Raw genomic sequence first — 19,543 nt, forward strand, 5'->3', positions numbered from 1 at the left:
AATGAAGACAGTGGTGAGCGTGTGGTCCTCTATCATAGAGCTTATTTAGTTAAAAAAAAGATTTGATGAATAAATCATTTTGATCTCATTAGTCATATTAGATTATCTTCAAACAGCCGATTTGGGATTTTTTCTCAACCAAGTCATTTTTTTTCTAAATCTTAAACGAACTAACCTCTAACTACCTGTGTGACCAAGAGAGAGCGGAGATCACCATTAATCTACTCATTACCTGAAAGTCTAAATAGAGTTACATTTGATTTACATGTTACGACTTTTCAACATAATAACAATAATAAATCGGCATTCTAACAACTTGCAGTATATTAGTGTAAGTCACATACATTCATTTCCATATAACTAATGGGTTACAGCAGCAAAGCAATTATTAGCAGATGCGGACATTATTTATAACTACAATAAAACGCAGCTTCAGATGATTCACACTAATCCCTGATCAACAAAAATCAGAAAAACGATGAAAGTGTCCATGAATTAAAGGGACACAGCTGTGATGTCATTCTACCATCCTATGTAGGCATCGGTTCTCAATTGTGCAAAGACTGGTTTTCTATATCAATATGAAAATCACATATCATACAGTTTGTACTTTTTGTATAGCTTGTGTTAAGATTTACAGGAACTCTGTGAGTTCTATAGTGCTCTGTAGTGGTTATGGTGCCAGGAGTACCACGGAGCCCCAACGCCAAGTAATCAAACAGTTTGACTTCTGACCTGGGTCTGACAGGCACAGCCCCACATCCCCTCTCTGCCCGGCAGTGCTGGGCTTGGTTCATTGGCTGAGAGTGTTCATCTGACGCTCATGAGAGCCAGCAGAAGTGGAGGAGTTGGGCTGCGCTAGGCGCAAAAAGGTAAAAGCAAGAGTGATATTAAACAGTGTGACTAGTTACATACTACCAAAACACGTCTGGCACCATAACCACTACAGGGATTATGGTTCTTGGAATACTACAATAATACACAGTAATAAAAGTCACAGTAATGTGAGCTGTGTATGAGTATCACAGACGAATAACGCAGCAATAAAACATACACATTATGAATCTTTAAGCTATAGTGTATTTGTTAAGAAATAATTCGTCATGAGTTCAATCTAAACAAACATACTGGCTATGTAAAATGTGGAAAATATTATATTTATATCAAAACAAACTTTACAATCACATAGGCTGTATTCACGGTTAGTTTAATGTTATGTTTTACACTGATAGACAATCTATGCAGAGTTGTAGGTAGGCAGCGGAGTCACTGATTGTTTGTAAATACGGGGGCTGATTAATACCTTCCACCGCGGCACATATTAACTAAGTAACCCTCCAGAGTAGGAGAGCAGGCGCATTCTGGGAACTCTTGTCCAAGCACAAATCAGGGGAAATGCATGTACAAACGCATCATTCAAACTCTCAAAACCTGGATTTTATTTTTTGTGCGCACATTGTTCTTTACTCTCGTGATTAATGCACAGATAGTTTCAGCTCTGGCACCGCCACAACACTAACATACCCATCTGTCCAGAAATGAATGGGTTAACACTGTTTCCATTCTTTGAGATGTCAACAAGAAAACAAAGTCAACAGAGATTTAGAGGGAGTATGAGATCCAGAACGTCAATGAGCCACAAAACCTCAGCAATTTCACAGCCATGTCCAAATATTCTTTTTCCATGTCTTTCCAATTTAATTAGTTTTATTGGCGTACCACTAACACATGTGTTGCCAGAAGAACGAGAAGCCAATGTAATTAAAAATATGGAAGGCTTTCTCAGGATGAAGTGTCTGACATCATGATGATGTTTGGAAAGGTTCGCAGTCTCCGATTCTTGCCCCTAGTTCTTTCTCCGTTTGATCCCACTTTACTTTTCACGGCTGTGTGCTTGATCCTTCACCCCAAGTGTTTCCACAGCTGTGATATTGTTCTTTTTCTCTTATGTCATTTTAGATCTTCTGGTTTTCTCTCCAATTATAACAGGTCAACTCTTTAAACCGGCCTCTCCAGCCATTTACAAAATACCACTTACATACCGCCTTTTTATCTACACTGGACTTCCATCAAACTCTTTCCATAGAGAAGACAGGAGTCACCCAGACCATTAACTCTATGAGAGCAAAAGGGGTAAAACACTCAGGTAAACAGAGTTCGAATCCTCCAATTTTTATGTAAAGTTGTCCAACTTTTACCATTCAGTTCCATTTGAGGGGCACACTATTAAATGGATGTGTAACCACAAAACATTTGCTCTGAGCGAAGGCTAGGTAGAAACCTTGGTGCACACGATGTCCACGCTACAGCTCATTTTGCTTAAAGAAATAGAGATGTCTTCTAAACCTATAGGGACATTATATTGTTTCCTTGGGATAGATACTATATGCAGGACTTTGCATAACATATGTCTCAGTTGCTCAATGTTACTTCAAAATGTTCAAAAATGCTCTTCCACAGGGGTTCTGGCCCAGTTCTCAGGCACCAAAATGGTCCAGAGTTTAGGGCAGGTGCAGGCCATGTTCAGCAACATCTCCCATAATGCTCTTTCAACCATAATGCTGATAAAGTGTCAGGGGAGATGTATATGTAGTGCTGGAGATTGCCTACCCCTGTTTTAGGGAATAAACAAGTGATACTAATTCTGTTCAAATAAGGATCATGATAAACCTGAGCCAAAGCATTTTTCTTAAGGACTAGTTTTAGAAACATGGGTCTGGCATTGCCTACTGATGGCTGCCTATGGCATACGCAGTGTCCTAATTTTCTGATGGGTGGATGCTGTATAAAGCTCAGTATTCAATCAGTGAATTGCAGAGATGTCCATACTCTGTCCCTCTAGCTATGCTGGACAATGTTTTATAGACAATGTAACATCAGGGAAAAACAAAGCATCAACGGCAACATACTGCACAACAATCCAAGCGCTGGCCATCCCTGATGTCCTGGTAAATATATGTATTCGCTGACCTTGAAATTCTGAAGAGAAAATCTATATAAAATTATGTTTTAATGTGATACCAATACAAAAAAAAGCTTTACAATTAGAAGAAAAATGTTACCTATAGAAAACTCATCGAAGCTGATTGTATTAGAGTTCCTACCCAACGCATTTGTAACCACCACAGTCACTTTGTACTTCAACGTAGAGAATAACCGGCTGTACTTGATGTGACACCTGTTTTTAGGGGCTGTGTCTCTCTCGCAGAACAGCTGCTGTGAATCGTGCCTGAAAAATAGAACAGGGGAAGCATTCAGAAAGGGAGGTATTTTAAACCTGACTCCTACTCCAATCGATCACTTCAAACACGGGCTACTCGTCTCCCTGGGATGCACAATCCAAGCTGTTCTCTACATTTGGCTTTATTTTTCTCTTAATAGTCTCTCTAAATTAAACACCCTTCCAGTTATTTATTGAAATAATTATAGTAATCTTGGCTCCTAGTCGAAGACAATTATTTCCAATTAGAAATGAGAAAGCTTACATCACAGTGATGTTGAACGAGTTGGGGATGTAGGTGGGACTCGGAAGGTGCCAGTTGCAGTAGAAGGAGGCTGGGTAATTGTTGGACCGACACATCAGAATGGGTTCTTTTGGAGGATCTGAAAAAAAAAGCACAAAATAAGAATATTTAACATTAATTCCAGATGTGCAGTGTCTTAAAGGGGCATGCAGACTATGGTCTAAGATTACATGTAAAATGGCAAAAAAAAAGTTGTTAGGTAAATAAATGTAGGACATCATCTTGGAATTAATATGATTATGTTAATCCTATGAAAATGATTTCTTAAATCAACAATTTTGGAGAATATACAAAGTAACAGAAAATGTTAGGATGAAATAGTCTAACTGTCAAAACGATCCAACTCAGCTATCTCGATTTCAGTTGTGCTGCTCAGCCATTTGCAATGTCCTCGTCGGTTCTGTACAGTTCCCCATGTAATAAATAATCTGACTGATGTGCTAATGGGATGAACAACATTTTATGCATGTTTTTAAGATACCATAACAGCTCTCCAAGCTAATTCTGCATAGTGAACTCGTACCAGATTTCAAATAATACGCAGCACCACAGACATCATGGGGGCAGTCATCAAGGAAGGGGAGAAGCAGTCTTCGATGCGTATGCTTTTTAATATACATATATATTTATTTATTTATTTTCTGGAGATTTTTATCAGCACAAGTAGAATAGATGCCTAAATGGAGTGGAGCTTGTCTTTCAAAGTCCAAATAGCAATTATTAACTATGTTCCAACTAACACATATAGTATAAAGTAAATATAATATACAATGTATCTAAAGCACTTTACCAAGGTATCTAGCTAATAAATCCGTCTAGATCCTGCCTTCAAGAGGGCCAAACGCATATTAGCCATAGATAGACGTAAAGGGCCACTCTGTATGCCGGTTATAGTTGTGATGGATCAGAGTTAGATCAGAGTAATGGCTATAGAGCTATTGGATTTGGGGTTGACTATAGACTGACAATGTTCCCTAAATCTATCCTTGAGTTTGCGGTGAGTCTGCCCTACATACTGTATAACGTAATATTTAATTAATAAATAACAAAGTATTACAGTTAGTAAAAGACATAATAGGGAAATATTCTTTTTTTATCATTGATAAAAGTTATTTTACCCCATCAACAATATGTGCACAAGAAATCCCATTTCTAATTACCCACTGTGACGGTAGTCACCATCACCTGGACCTTCAGACAGACTATTTATGTAGGTGGCTTTACTTTTCTTATGTTTAAGTCACCCTGTACCCATTATAGGTGCAGGGTGAGGGTAATGTAATTGTTTATAGGGGCTGAAGTGCTGATGGTGTCCCGGCGATAGCTAGGAAGCGTGTTTGGCGGCGGTACCCAGTCGGGGTACCAGGCGGTCCGCCACACCCACTTCTACGGATAGTTGGCTCCTTTACTGGGCATTGTGTGTTTCTTGTCTTATAGTTTTGTTGGGGCTAAAATATTCTTCAAATGTGGGGACTTTGTGACAGTAACCTTAGGGCTTTTTTCTATAGAATATGCTAACCAGGAATGTTGGGTAAGTATAGGCCAACACTTATTGAGATCTCATTATAAAGTACTTTGAATTCAGTCACACATACTGGTCCTTTGTCTTTCTCCAGATTTTTGGAAAACTAAACATGTTTTACGTTATGATAAACGTATGTGCGCTTTTGATAACTATGGGGATGAGAATCTTCCAATGTCCGCTATAAAGTTTGATGATGATTGATAAATCTAGCTCTATTAATGTAAGCATTACAGACTATATGAGGGCTATAGCCCTTCTCCAAAAAGCTATTGATAAGTTCAAATGATTCCAAGTAATAGTCTTGTATAAGGCTATATAGGTCCTTTAAATTCTAGAGAACTGGCTGAATGGTACATCGGTAAGCCATTGTGGATTGTGTCCATTGTCTGCCTGGAGGTATCCATTAACATCCACATTTGTACGATAAATTTTAGTGATAACATTAGCGTAATCTCCAAAGAGTGTAAGATCCAGAAAATGTATCTGTTATGAAGTATACCTAAAGGTAGACCCATGTTATTGGGATTTAAGGATTGGAAAAATGCATCAAGTTCATCTTGTGGTCCATCCCATTTTATTAAAATGTCATCAATGAAACACTAATAGAAGGTCAGTTGCTCCTTCCATGGGTTAGTAGTCTAAGTAAATAATTCTGCCCAAAAGCCCATAAATAAGTTGGCATAGGAGGGAGCAAAACTAGTCCCCATGGGATGGACCACAAGATGGTCCCATAGGGGACCATGCATTCATTATAAGGGTGCTGCTGGGATCAATTCATACAACATATAAGATCCAGCGAACTCACTCATTCACTAAACAGTGACTTCAACGCTCACAGAATGTAATAGTTTTAATTAAAAATACCTAATCTAGGCAAACATAATGGGGGTTTAGTTACATTACATGATCTGACTTTGCATAAGCCTGCCACAGCACAGGTGTATATATAATACATTACTAAAATAATCATCAATAACAATAGATATAGGTGAATAAAGAAATATGCTGAATTAGATTATACAGAACTGGTGACATTAAATAATTTATAAAAGCTGCCAAAAATGAGGACACAAAATCCTGAGGGACTAAATGAAACCCAGGGAAACACTTGTGTGGGAACTGGAAGCAGTTTATTATATGTATTATTATTTATATAGCGCAAACCAATTCCACACTTGAGTACACCGTTACACAATGGGCACATGTCTTACACTGGACCTCAGGCAATAAGCAGGAGATATTGCAGTAAGTGACCATAAAGCGTCTGTACTTACTGTCAGCTAGCATTTACAAACACTTACTGCTCCGATAAATGACATGAATTATACCTCCCAGTCTATACACACATAGACACAGGCAGTCGGATTGCATCTTACAAAGTTTATTACAATCCTTAACTCCATAATGTGTTCGTCAACACGAGTGTCTAAATAACATATAATAGTCAGAGAAAAACACGTATTTCTTCAGGAACCAGTCTACCTAATCTAAACAGTGACTGATGTTCCTACGTGATTTAATCTTTAGGGTTTAATACGCCTATAAGAACATATTTGTTATTATTAAAATCTGTTTTGTTCCCAGGAAAAAGTCGTCCGATAAAGCTATTTCCATTGATTCTGTTTAGAGTGTGCAGGTAACGTTCTCCCATATGGCTGATCAGCCCCGGATTTATACGCAGAGTATCAATCCCGGGGTTAGAGCTCTGTATGTAAGTGAAAATTAGATTCCTGATTTATTTTATGAAAGCAACAGAGAAATTGAATCATTTATACCTAGGGGCTCTCTTGTACCAACACATGAACATTCTCATGTGGAATATGGTTTATTCTGCCTCTAATAAGTCAGGGAGTGAAGAAACAGATACATTTTCAATATGGATTTACACAGATCTGAATATCCATCTTGCATACACTCTTTACAGTTGTAAAAGCAGACAGGGGTCAAACTACCAATCCACACTCACATTAAAAGGTATGTTCTAAAATAACTTTCATTTTGTATTTCTCATTCTGTAAGTCCGACTAGAATAAGAAGCTCTGATCAGCCGAGAATGAAAACATACAGAGACAATTCTGATTTACGGACTAGGGATTCATTCAAAGTGCTAGAGACAGGGCATACTACATAGTTACATAGGCTCAAAAGAGACAGCCTTCCTCCCATTTGATTTTTGCTGTTGATCCAAAAGACAAAAAACCCAGTTTGAAGCACTTCCAATTTTGCAACAAACTAGGAAAAAATTCCTTCTTGACCCCAGAATGGCAGTCAGATTTATACTTGGATCAAGCAGTTATTACCCTACATTGAAAGATTATATCCTTGAATATTCTGTTTTTGCAAGTATGCATCTAGTAGCTGTTTGAACATCTGTATGGACTCTGATAAAACCACTTCTTCAGGCAGAGAATTCCACATCCTTATTGTTCTTACAGTAAAAAACAACAACACTTTCCTTTGCCTTAGACAAAATCTTCTTTCTTCCAGTCTAAACTCATGACCTTGTGTCCTATATAAAATTCCTGTTTGTGAATAGATTTCCACACAATGGTTAAATCTTCTTTCTTCCAGTCTAAACTCATGACCTTGTGTCCTATATAAAATTCATGTTTGTGAATAGATTTCCACACAATGGTTTGTATTGGCCCCGAATGTATTTGTATAATGTTATCATAGCCCCTCTCAGGCGACATTTTTCTGAACTAAATAGGTTTAAATTTGTTAACCTTTCTTTATAGCTGATATGTCCCGTTCCTTTTATTAATTTTGTAGCCCGCCTCTGTACTCATTCTAGTACTATAATATCCTTCTTTAGAATAGGTGCCCAAAATTGTACAGTATAATGAAGATGTGGTCTTACCATCAATTTATAAAGAGGCAAAATTATATTCTCATTTTGAATGAATGCCCTTTTTCATGCATGACAATACCTTACTGGCCTTAGCCACTGCTGATTGACATTGCACATTGTTGCATAGTTTGTTGTCTATAACAATTCCCAAGTCCTTCTCGTGTGTGGTTATCTCTAATTCGCTTCCATTAAGGGTATACGTTGCTTCTGCATTCTTTATCCCTAATTGAATAACTTTGCATTTTTCTACATTAAATTTCATCTGCCATTTGAGTGCCTATCTAAATCCCTCAGCAGGAAATCAATATCCTGCTCACATTTTATTACTTTACAGAGTTTTGTGTCATCTGCAAACAACTTTATTGGCCACACTCGGCTTTATACTTTCCCCATGCAAAGGTGGATCACACATGAAGACCATGTCCCCTCCCAGGGGTCCCCTGATGGAAACAGATCTCCAGTTCCTTTGTCCCCTGTTCCCGCCACTTAGTGTCCCCTCCTAGGGCTCTTCCCAATCCCAGGGATCTTCTTCCCAGAAGTCTCTGTATCTGGGGGGGCCATAGCGTGGGAAACTTCCCGCGTCTTTACCACCCAGCGACAGAGAGCCCGCTAACCTCCACCATTGTCCCTAAAGGATGTCCCCACCAAACTCAGGGACCCCCAGAACGGTAACCGTCATGAACAGCCACCATTCGCGGGGTTCCTGTGTGAAACCCGGTAAGGGAAGTGTCTCCTTTCGGGACGAACTGCGGCCACCCGGAGAAGCACTCATTAATTACTTACCCTTCTGGTTTCAGACTACGTTGCGAGTTGCCAATGTTCTATTTGATTGGGAACCGAACGAGGTGGGAAGCAATCCGCGATTGCTCCCCCTGGGTGGCGATTGTCTAAAGATCGGGATTCCACCAAGGGGAGGCACGCGCCGAGGCTTCCCGTGCGGTTTGTAGTTTTGACACCTTGTTATGAGGTGTGAACGTTCTGTATCAACATTCTAAATTAGGTTTCCTGGTGGTCCCTGTTCGGAGGTGAATGGAGTCCCTTCGTGGCAGCACTCCCGAACCGGGAGCAGGCAGCTCAGACTCAGACACGAGTGAAATAAATGACTAAGATAGGGAAAATACACGTAAGGGATGCTAAGACAGTAACACACATCACAGAACAACCTGGTCAATTCACAGTTTAGCGGCGGACACACTACACATGTTAAATAGAAGCAGTCCCAGAACAGAACCCTGAGGGACACCACTTGCCACTTCTGTCCAGCTTGAAAATTTACCATCAAATGCAGCTCTCTGTACTCTATTTTTAAGCCAATGTTCTACCCAAGAACAAGAATTTTCATCTAGACCAATTTATTTGAGTTTAAATGATTGCACTTGGTTATGGCAGGAGTTCTCTATGGAGGGAGTAGGTTCATCTTCCATGATCACACATCAGGCTCTCTTTAGCAAAAATTGAGGACCTGACGGTTCATATAATTCAATCCTGGAAACAGAGTGCTGGGGGAAATTTAGGAAGAGAAGAGTCATGTCTCAGTTCCTCAAAGTAAAATCCAACATTCTGTTCACACAGGGTAAAATGCAGCAAAAATGGGGACAGCCCCAACAATCACCAGCCAATGAGGCATCAATTCCAGACGACTTATTTTGTGATGCTGCTTGTATACTTCTGACTAAAGTGAGGTGTGAGCAAGATCAATTTATAACCCGTTTAGTTACAGATCATTAGGAAAACAGTCCTGCACATTGAACTCTGAGTATAAAGTAACCATTAACCACTTCAATGTACATTTATAGGGACAATGAAAACAATTGAAGCAATGTAACTTGATGAAATTATTTATGTGTGAAGAGTGTATCCTGTTTTTTCATATTACAAAAAGTGCATATCTCAGTAGAAATTGACACTTTTAAAATGTACTTGTTACACCTCCCTGGCTGTCAATCAGACACTCTGCCCTGTTACTTCCTGGTTTGTTTAGTTCAGTGGAGATAAACTCACGAGGCAGCATTTGCGCAGACCACCTGCCTTGCAAAGACTTTTCGTTGAACTGCATTGGGAATCTGTGATTGGACAGCCACAGAAAGTCTGGGCGGGGTTAGAAGGGGAGGGCTTGCAAAGGTGGGAGACAACAGATCTGCAAGCTGTTTTTAGATAAACCCCCAATGAAAATGTATCATTAAATACATGCATGTTTTTACTGGTGATATATCTACTAAGAGTGATTTTTTTGCTTTTGTATTTGGGCAGTTGGAAATGTTCATTTACGTCAAAGTGATGAAGGTTTTATACTGAACACATAATTTTACGGTTAAATGTCCAACCACTTAGCGGTAAAGACCCAGCCGAAATCAAATGCAAAGTAGATGCACAGCTCCGGGGAAAACATTTATTAGCAACTCAAGGAAACTGACCCCAACCTAGGGGCAATTGCTGTTACCTTGGGGGTAACTGATCACAATCTTGGATAATGGAGCTGATCTCTCATTAAGGACATGGCTCAGGAACAGCTTGTGCTGCTTAGACGTCTTTTATTATTACCTTATTTATGAATTAACACAGTATTCTCATAGGAACTTACAATCTAGATCTGGGGTTCCCATCCCAGTCCTCAAGTACCAGTCCAGGATTTAAGAATTATCCTGTTGTGTATAAAGTTTTTATGTTTTGTTTTTTTCTAAAAACACCTTAGACACAACTGAGTAATCCCTAAATCCTGGACTGTTAGTGGGTACTTGAGGTCTGGGTTGGGAACCCCTGATTTAGATAATAATAATAATTGACTTAGCCAGGAGCCAGTCATACTTCATCTACATAAAACACGAAAACAGAAATGAAAAGGGTGCGCCTAACTTACATAAAAATAATATTATGCATAAATAAAATAATAATAAAATAATAGTCCAAAGTCCTACAATAAGTCCGAAGTGGTAAGTTCCACAAAGTATGGAGGATGCTTGAGAATGATGTCAGTCTTTACGCCTATGCACTTGTAGTTCGGTGATGATATGTGAAGATAAAAGCAGGAAAACAAAAATCCCAATGGTACAGTATGTCAGCAAGGTGAAAGGGGATAAAATAGTGATAATGAAAATTACTCACAATTTTCAGAGCTAAAATCCAGCTTTGATATTATATGCGTGAAGTGGAATGATCCCCACTCAAGGATATATAGGGTGACGCTGGTCAGCAAGTAGTGCAGGTGAAAAGTCCAGCGATGATCCGGCTCGGCCGATAATAAGAGAAAATAAAATATAGTGCTCTCTGTATGGCAGATAAAAATGCTAGAAGAAAATAAAAATATACTCACAGTATATAGAGCAGGCTGAACTGCTCGGTGTAAGCGTATGGGTGGTATAATCCCCACCTATGGATTCTTTGCGCTATTGCGTGGGTTTATAAATTATAAGTAAGGTCAGGTTAAAAAAGGTAAAAAAAAAAAGGATATTTAAAGGAATATGGCAAACAAGATATTTTGGTGCCAAAAATTCCTTTATTACAAATATAAAATGTATAATATCTAGACGCGTTTCGCCTAAAGAGGCTTCTTCAAGTAGATCTACTTGAAGAAGCCTCTTTAGGTGAAACGCGTCTAGATATTATACATTTTATATTTATTTACATTTTATATTTTATATTTGTAATAAAGGAATTTTTGGCACCAAAATATCTTGTTTGCCATATTCCTTTAAATATCCTTTTTTTTTTTACCTTTTTTAACCTGACCTTACTTATAATTTATAAACCCACGCAATAGCGCAAAGAATCCATAGGTGGGGATTATACCACCCATACGCTTACACCGAGCAGTTCAGCCTGCTCTATATACTGTGAGTATATTTTTATTTTCTTCTAGCATTTTTATCTGCCATACAGAGAGCACTATATTTTATTTTCTCTTATTATCGGCCGAGCCGGATCATCGCTGGACTTTTCACCTGCACTACTTGCTGACCAGCGTCACCCTATATATCCTTGAGTGGGGATCATTCCACTTCACGCATATAATATCAGAGCTGGATTTTAGCTCTGAAAATTGTGAGTAATTTTCATTATCACTATTTTATCCCCTTTCACCTTGCTGACATACTGTACCATTGGGATTTTTGTTTTCCTGCTTTTATCTTCACATATCATCACCGAACTACAAGTGCATAGGCGTAAAGACTGACATCATTCTCAAGCATCCTCCATACTTTGTGGAACTTACCACTTCGGACTTATTGTAGGACTTTGGACTATTATTTTATTATTATTTTATTTATGCATAATATTATTTTTATGTAAGTTAGGCGCACCCTTTTCATTTCTGTTTTCGTGTTTTATGTTACTTATATAAGGGGATTAGGGGAACTCCCCTTTTAAGGTGTGCAGCCGTTCTAAACTATATTTCTCTGTGGCTACGTAGCGCTGACTCTTCACCCCATTCCTTTTTATACTTCATCTACAGCCAACAAATCCCGATGTTTCTAACAAAATATTGTGGGCCAAAAATATGGGACTTGACCGCTGTTAGAAATGACGAGGCAACAAAGGCAGTTCTATGTATATCCAGTAGCAATGAGCAGTTCCTTTTCTGGAAGCTCTCCAGTCCTTAACCTGAGCAGTTTAACATCAACCAGTCCCGTTAATTCCTAATCTCTGAGATGATCCATTATTTCAGTACACGAGAAATGTTTAACACTAACTAGTTGGATGTCACCAGGGGTCTCTGGGCGCCACACCACTTCGATATGATGTGTTATGGTACCTTGACAACCACATCCATTGAGTTTTACATTTCAGTTAATGACACAAATCCACGTTCCTAAGAGCTCTGCAATGTGTTGTTGTGTTATTTGTCTCTGTAGAGCCTTTATAAATTCCATTTGTTTGATGGAGCAGTGTGACCCCGTAAATACTTCAGTGATTGCTTTTACTCAATGAAGTCATTACGTCTGATGATCAATCCATGAAATGCTGAACCCCATTCGGCTCACTAATCCTGGATAAAATGTCACGTTTGCAGTTAATTCTTTTGTTTTCAAGGTGATTATAAGTAAAGTTAATGGTTTTAATCTAACAGCAAAGGATTAATGTCACATTATTTCAGGATAATGCAATTCCTGCTACAATCAGGCTTACAGAGATTAGTGGAAGTGTATCCCTGAGTAAGGCACGGGGAAAGTGACTGAGCCCTTCGTCCAACATCACTTTCTTTCTTTATTGTAATGCATTAAGCAAAAGCTGACATCACACAGATATACAGGGTTAGTAAATGGCTATATCCCAGATATACAGGGTTAGTAAATAGCTGTATCCCAGATATACAGGGTTAGTAAATAGCTATATCCCAGATATACAGGGTTAGTAAATAGCTATATCCCAGATATACAGGGTTAGTAAATAGCTGTATCCCAGATATACAGGGTTAGTAAATAGCTGTATCCCAGATATACAGGGTTAGTAAATAGCTGTATCCCAGATATACAGGGTTAGTAAATAGCTGTATCCCAGATATACAGGGTTAGTAAATAGCTGTATCCCAGATATACAGGGTTAGTGAATAGCTGTATCCCAGATATACAGGGTTAGTAAATAGCTATATCCCAGATATACAGGGTTAGTAAATAGCTATATCCCAGATATACAGGGCTAGTAAATAGCTATATCCCAGATATACAGGGTTAGTAAATAGCTGTATCCCAGATATACAGGGTTAGTAAATAGCTATATCCCAGATATACAGGGTAAGTAAATAGCTATAGCCCAGATATACAGGGTTAGTAAAACGCTATACCCCAGATATACAGGGTTAATAAATAGCTATATCCCAGATATACAGGGTTAGTAAATAGCTATATCCCAGATATACAGGGTTAGTAAATAGCTATATCCCAGATATACAGGGTTAGTCAATAGCTGTATCCCAGATATACAGGGTTAGTAAATAGCTATATCCCAGATATACAGGGTTAGTCAATAGCTGTATCCCAGATATACAGGGTTAGTCAATAGCTGTATCCCAGATATACAGGGTTAGTAAATAGCTGTATCCCAGATATACAGGGTTAGTCAATAGCTGTATCCCAGATATACAGGGTTAGTAAATAGCTGTATCCCAGATATACAGGGTTAGTAAATAGCTATATCCCAGATATACAGGTGTAACGGACCGTTTCAGCATAAAAGGGGAAAAATCCGTTTAGGCGATAATCCCCCTTTCTGGATACAGGCACAGCTACTGCAGGACACCACACTCCCGATCTGGATACGAAATAACACTCCGAACTGGAACAGCTGAACAAGAAAAGCATACAATCGGCTTACACTCTTGGCAGTCAGCTTACAATCCAATCCCCCCCAAGAACGAGACGACACTTCATTTTGAGGGTTAAGCAGGAACTCAAGACTGGGACACCCAGTCTGGCTTTTATTACCAACAAGTACATACAGGACACTCCCAGGGGGAGGATGAAATTAACCAATCACATGGATGTACCTCCCACACATTTCCTCCCCTTAGATTAACACTTAACACAATTATACTGTACACCTTTTTCCCCAATTCCTGGATGTACCCCAAATACATATGCTATACCTCCAAAACAGGTATCCCCTGATAGCCCTTATTCAGGGGGACAACATATGCAAGAATCAGCCCATTCGGATAAATGGTTCAGGAGTTATGGGACTTTAAAGTATTGACCGACCGCATGGGTAAAGTATCCGAAAACAGTTCCATGCATTTTGGCCCTGCGGTCGGTCACAAACAAGGGAATGAAAACAGACGAATTGCCTGTGTTATAGAGCCTGGAGAGGGTTTGAATGAATTCCCTTGTTTGTGGGGTTCTTTCTACCGAACGGCTGGTCATTCGGTAGTTTTTATACGAATTCCTGGAAGTCTGGAGGTCTCAGCGGTGTTTGCCTAGTCGAGTGTCCGATTTCAGTTCCAGACACTCGACGGCAAAACACCGCTGTTCGGCAGTTAAAGATGGCCGCCGCCACGTGGTTGTTTCCCGAATGGCGGCCACCTAGAGGACACATAATACATTACATGGATTGCCAATTACCTGTTTGCAACATTGTTGCAAACGGTAATTGGAGGCACACTTAGTCCTGGGTGGTCTGGTTGTTCGGTAGTTTCCTCCATACAATGAATGGAGTGATTCTACCGAACAATCAGATGAATGCTGTACATATATATAACCCAGGTTAACTGCATACAAAAATACATACATGACATTAAAGTATTAAAGGCAGGATTACTGTACTACGCTCCACAGTCTTAAAGGTGCAGTAGTCCCAAAAGTTCCAATATGTCCATCGCTGCTTTTAAAGGGCCAGTAGCAGCAATATAAATTATACATGCCCAAATATAGTCTTTAAAGTGCAATATGTCCAGGGGCCATAGTCAGCGGGCAGGAGGCTAGCAGCCAGGCTTCTCCAGCCCACAGTGGCGAAGTTGGTTTCGCCACAACAGGGTTAGTCAATAGCTGTATCCCAGATATACAGGGTTAGTAAATAGCCGTATCCCAATAGCTATAAATATAAAAATTCCTGGAAAGTGACCCTTAAGGAACTTTAAAACAGACTATCTTTTTCTTTTTCTAAATGTCTGATTCTATTAGCAACTATAAGAAGAGTCTGATATATCCCGTCTGTTTAGTTCTGGTACAATGTTACTGTAAATAAACAAATACTCTTCAATGTGTCATGTGCATTGATACTTATATAATCTGAATAAACTTTTCAAATGGAAAAAATGGGAAACAAAGAGAGTATCTTTGACGAAATATAAGGCATTATAAAAAAAAACTAAAACCTATGAATCAGTTCGAGCCTGGAGCTCTTTCAGAGTAAGTAGGCAGTTATTCTTCAATAACAGTTTCTATATCTGTGAACCCCGACAGACTAGAGAATCAGCCTATATCTCTCTGGATGGCGTGTCGATCCTTCAATAATAACAGTTCCAGGGCACTTTACATTTGGGAATAAGCTGCGTGTTTGCTTTAATCAAAGGTCTGTGAGAACAAAATAAACCTGTCTGCCCCCTGTGCAGACTGACAGATATCTTCCTAAAACCCCTTTGGCAACACTGTACCCAGAGAATGAGGGATGAGGCTTCCTGAATGCTGCTGTCAATCAAATCATGGCAGACCAAGGGTCGGGCTCTGCTGATAATGAAGTTGGGGCAGTAAATTATTCAAACTATGCTCAAAAATGGCATTGTTATCACATGTCGAATGAGGAAAAGACATTGAAATAAAATCTTCTGGAAAACAAGCAAATAACAAATGTGTGTTTAATGCTCTGCGTGGGGTGAACTTCCCATGGGGACATCTGTTCCCCGCTGGCTTAACTCAAACGGGGACCAAAATGAGATTTTCAGATTATTTGTCTGGAATCTGTAAATGGTGAACTTTGATACAAAATTCATAAATAAAACAAGACATTCAGCTCAACTGTATAATGGTATTTCATTTGCTGCCCCAAATAGCAAATTTTATTAAAGACACGGAGGCTCCTATTATGCTTCTCTTTCTTTTATTTTCCCTCAGCAGCGAAGAGAGAAATGAGTGAAAAGAGAAAAAACATATCATTAACATATATACATATTCAACATAATCCACAGTGCTACATAGGGAACCTCCCCCTTTCAGTATATAAGGTGTAGCACTCTCTTCCTCTTCCTCTTTCTTCGCTGCTCCCTCAGACCAGCTAAGTACATTTTATTGACTATATCATTATACTGTCATCTATACCTACTCTGCCTGCAGTTTTATCTGCAAGGTTTGGTTTCTAAGTTTTATTCATTCCTTATACTGTTTCTTCTTTCCTTTGGGGTGGGCTCTTGCCCCTCTTCACCCTGACCGGGTTTTTTGACCCGACCCGTTTTCACCCGGGTCCCTGGGCTCCTCTGTGCCCCTGACTATCCCCCCACCCCACCCTTGCCGTTTTCGGCAATCGTTATATCCCGCCTACCTTACTCCACGGCGGTCTTTCACACCTTCTCGGTTCCGCCGCGGGCGCGTTCTGCGCATGCGCGGACACTCGCGGCGGCCATTTTCTTGGTTTCCCGTCGCCGATACTGCCGGCGGCCATTTTAAGCCTCATTACTCGGCGTGTTTTTGCTCCGAGGAGGCTGCTTGACCCCGCTCCTGCTCTTACCGAGTATTTTTTTCTCTCCTGCTCTGTCCTTTGTGCGTGGGTTAAGCAATCCAGCACCTCTGTCCTTTAGCCTACATTAACTGCTAGTCTGTTACCATGCAGTCTGCCTGTGGTGATTTGAATCCCCACCCTGTCCCACTTAAGGGTACCACAGCATCTGACTCCCAGGCCGACTCCAACCTTATAGGTTCAGAGGAATTCCAATCCCTCTTGGACACTACTATGTCCACCTCTATTAACAAGGCTATCTCCTCGGCCATGGGAGCTATGTCATCTAGTATCTCCCTATCTATTTCTCAGGCCCTTAGACAGGCCCTTCCCACCCAGTCGGGCACAGGGCCCTCTCCCAACTCCCCTGATGAGATTAGCCCAGGGCGCAAGGCGCCTGCCAAGCGCAAACATACCGCTGACCCTCCCCACACCCAGGTACAGCCTGGTTTGAATGACACGCCTCAGGCTGTCGATGATGGCGCGCAACAACCGCGCAGTAGAGCTACTGGCCGGGCTACGGCGGCCAGGGAATGGAAACGGGCACGTGCCCATGATTTATTGTCCGATTCGGACGAGGATGGGGACGAGGAGTCAGACGACCAATTCTCGGATCCCTACGGGGACGAGGTTTCAGGGGACGATGACCTGCCAGGGTCACAATTCCCTTCCAGGCAAACCAAGGCCAAAACCCCTTCGGGGGCCCATGATGCAGAGCTAACCTCTGACCAGAAAGATGCCCTGGTCTTTGACCCAGACGACCTCAGGCACCCTCGCTCCGCGGAATGGGAGCCCGCGACCCATATAGCCCGATACCTGGCCCTTAGGGTGCGGAAATCCCTCTCACAGGAGGGCCGGAACAAGCTGAGGGCAGAATGCCCACGCCCGATCATACCCGATGCGGTAGCCAAGACCCCTGAGGTAGACCCCCAGATTGTGCAGTTTCTGGGCAAGTCGGGTTGGAAACCCAAAAAAGGCCTGGACTACTCCATGCGGAACTGCCAGGATAAGTTCCTTGACACCCTGGGCCCGGTCACCAAATTGTACGAGCTGCTAGAGACGGCTCAGTCGACTGGGGCTCCAGTAGACTTTGAGGTGGCGTTCGGCTGGCTCCAGCGCCTGATCTGCATGATTGGCAACGCCAATACGGCCATGTCAACTGAGCGCAGGAAAGCCATCCTGCTTAAGATTGAGCCCAAGCTCGCAAGCATGGCCTCTAATGAGCCCGGTGCCTCCGCAAACGGCCTTCTATTTGGAGAATCCTTTGTAAAGGACCTAGGGTCTTACGTAAAGACATTCACGGCCTTGGACAAGGCCCAATCCTCCATTAAGAGGGTTTTTAGCCCAAAGGTTTTTGGCGGGGCCGGTAGAGGTAGGAGCCGTCTACCCGGCCGCAACCCCCGGGGTTTCTCTAGACCCGGCAGAGGCTCCTTCAACCATCAGAGACCGACCCAGGAACGGTCCTTCACCCCATTTTTCCCCTCGCGAGGACGGGCTTGGCATACCCGCGGCAGTCGAGGAGCACCCACGACAAAACGCCCTTATGGTGAGTACCATGTTTCCCCTTTCTTCCCGTATACCGGTAGGGGGCAGACTGACCCGGTTCGCCCGGGCATGGTCACGTGTCACGTCAGACAGTTGGGTGTTACAGGCAATAAGGGGCTACCAACTAGAACTAACCGCTCCCCCCATTCAGCCCTCTCCCCCAAGGGCGATTCACATGCCATCTGCACACTTAGATCTCATCTCTACGGAGATCAGGGAATTACAGGCCAAGAAGGCCATAGAAGAGGTCCCTCTAGACACACCGGGTTTCGTAAGCAACCTTTTTCTAGTGCCCAAAAAGGGAGGCGGGGTACGCCCGGTTATCAACCTGCGGCCCCTGAATGCCTTCATACAATACAGGCACTTCAAGATGGAGGGCATCCACTGCCTCAGAGACCTACTCCTACCCGGAGATTGGATGGTCAAACTAGATTTACAAGATGCTTACCTAACGATCCCAATAGCCTCGATTCACAGGAACCTACTCCAGTTCTGCTGGGAAGGCAAGAAGTGGCGTTTCACATGCCTACCTTTCGGCCTGTCCTCCGCCCCGTGGTGTTTCACGAAGGTCCTAAAACCAGTGGTGGCCTTCCTCCGATTACACGGAGTCCGCCTTATCATTTACCTGGACGACATCCTAATACTCTCCGGGACTCGATCCCTCTTACTAGAACACTTAGGCTGGGCCCTACACCTCATACAGAACCTAGGCTTCCTTGTAAATTGGAAGAAGTCGGTTCTGATTCCCTCTCAACAAATGGAATTCCTCGGATTCCGTATCGACTCTGTACTACAGGTTCTCTGCCTCCCAACAGAGAAGATGTCCAACATCAAGAGGGAAATAAAGAAACTGATGCAAAGGCCGGACATATCCCTACGCCAATTGGCGCGGGTAATCGGCCTGTTAGCGGCCTCTATCCAGGCGATTTTCCCAGGCCCGCTACACTACAGAGCCTTACA

The 19,543-nt window shown here is 41.5% G+C and overlaps 1 protein-coding gene across 4 annotated transcripts in view; it reads right to left on the reverse strand.

The window, feature by feature from the left end:
* Nucleotides 1-19,543, reverse strand: part of CNTFR (ciliary neurotrophic factor receptor) — a 572,999-nt gene that overhangs the window by 63,150 nt on the left and 490,306 nt on the right. For all 4 annotated transcript variants that reach the window (XM_063453544.1, XM_063453545.1, XM_063453546.1 and 1 more), the window contains 2 exons: nucleotides 3,486-3,603; nucleotides 3,063-3,229 (listed from right to left, as the gene is read on the reverse strand). In XM_063453544.1, coding sequence (XP_063309614.1) covers nucleotides 3,063-3,229; nucleotides 3,486-3,603 — 285 coding nt within the window. The remainder of the gene's footprint in view (nucleotides 1-3,062; nucleotides 3,230-3,485; nucleotides 3,604-19,543) is intronic.

This window comes from Pelobates fuscus, chromosome 5, assembly GCF_036172605.1.
Source record: "Pelobates fuscus isolate aPelFus1 chromosome 5, aPelFus1.pri, whole genome shotgun sequence".
In the NCBI taxonomy this organism is placed as follows: Eukaryota; Metazoa; Chordata; class Amphibia; order Anura; family Pelobatidae; genus Pelobates; species Pelobates fuscus.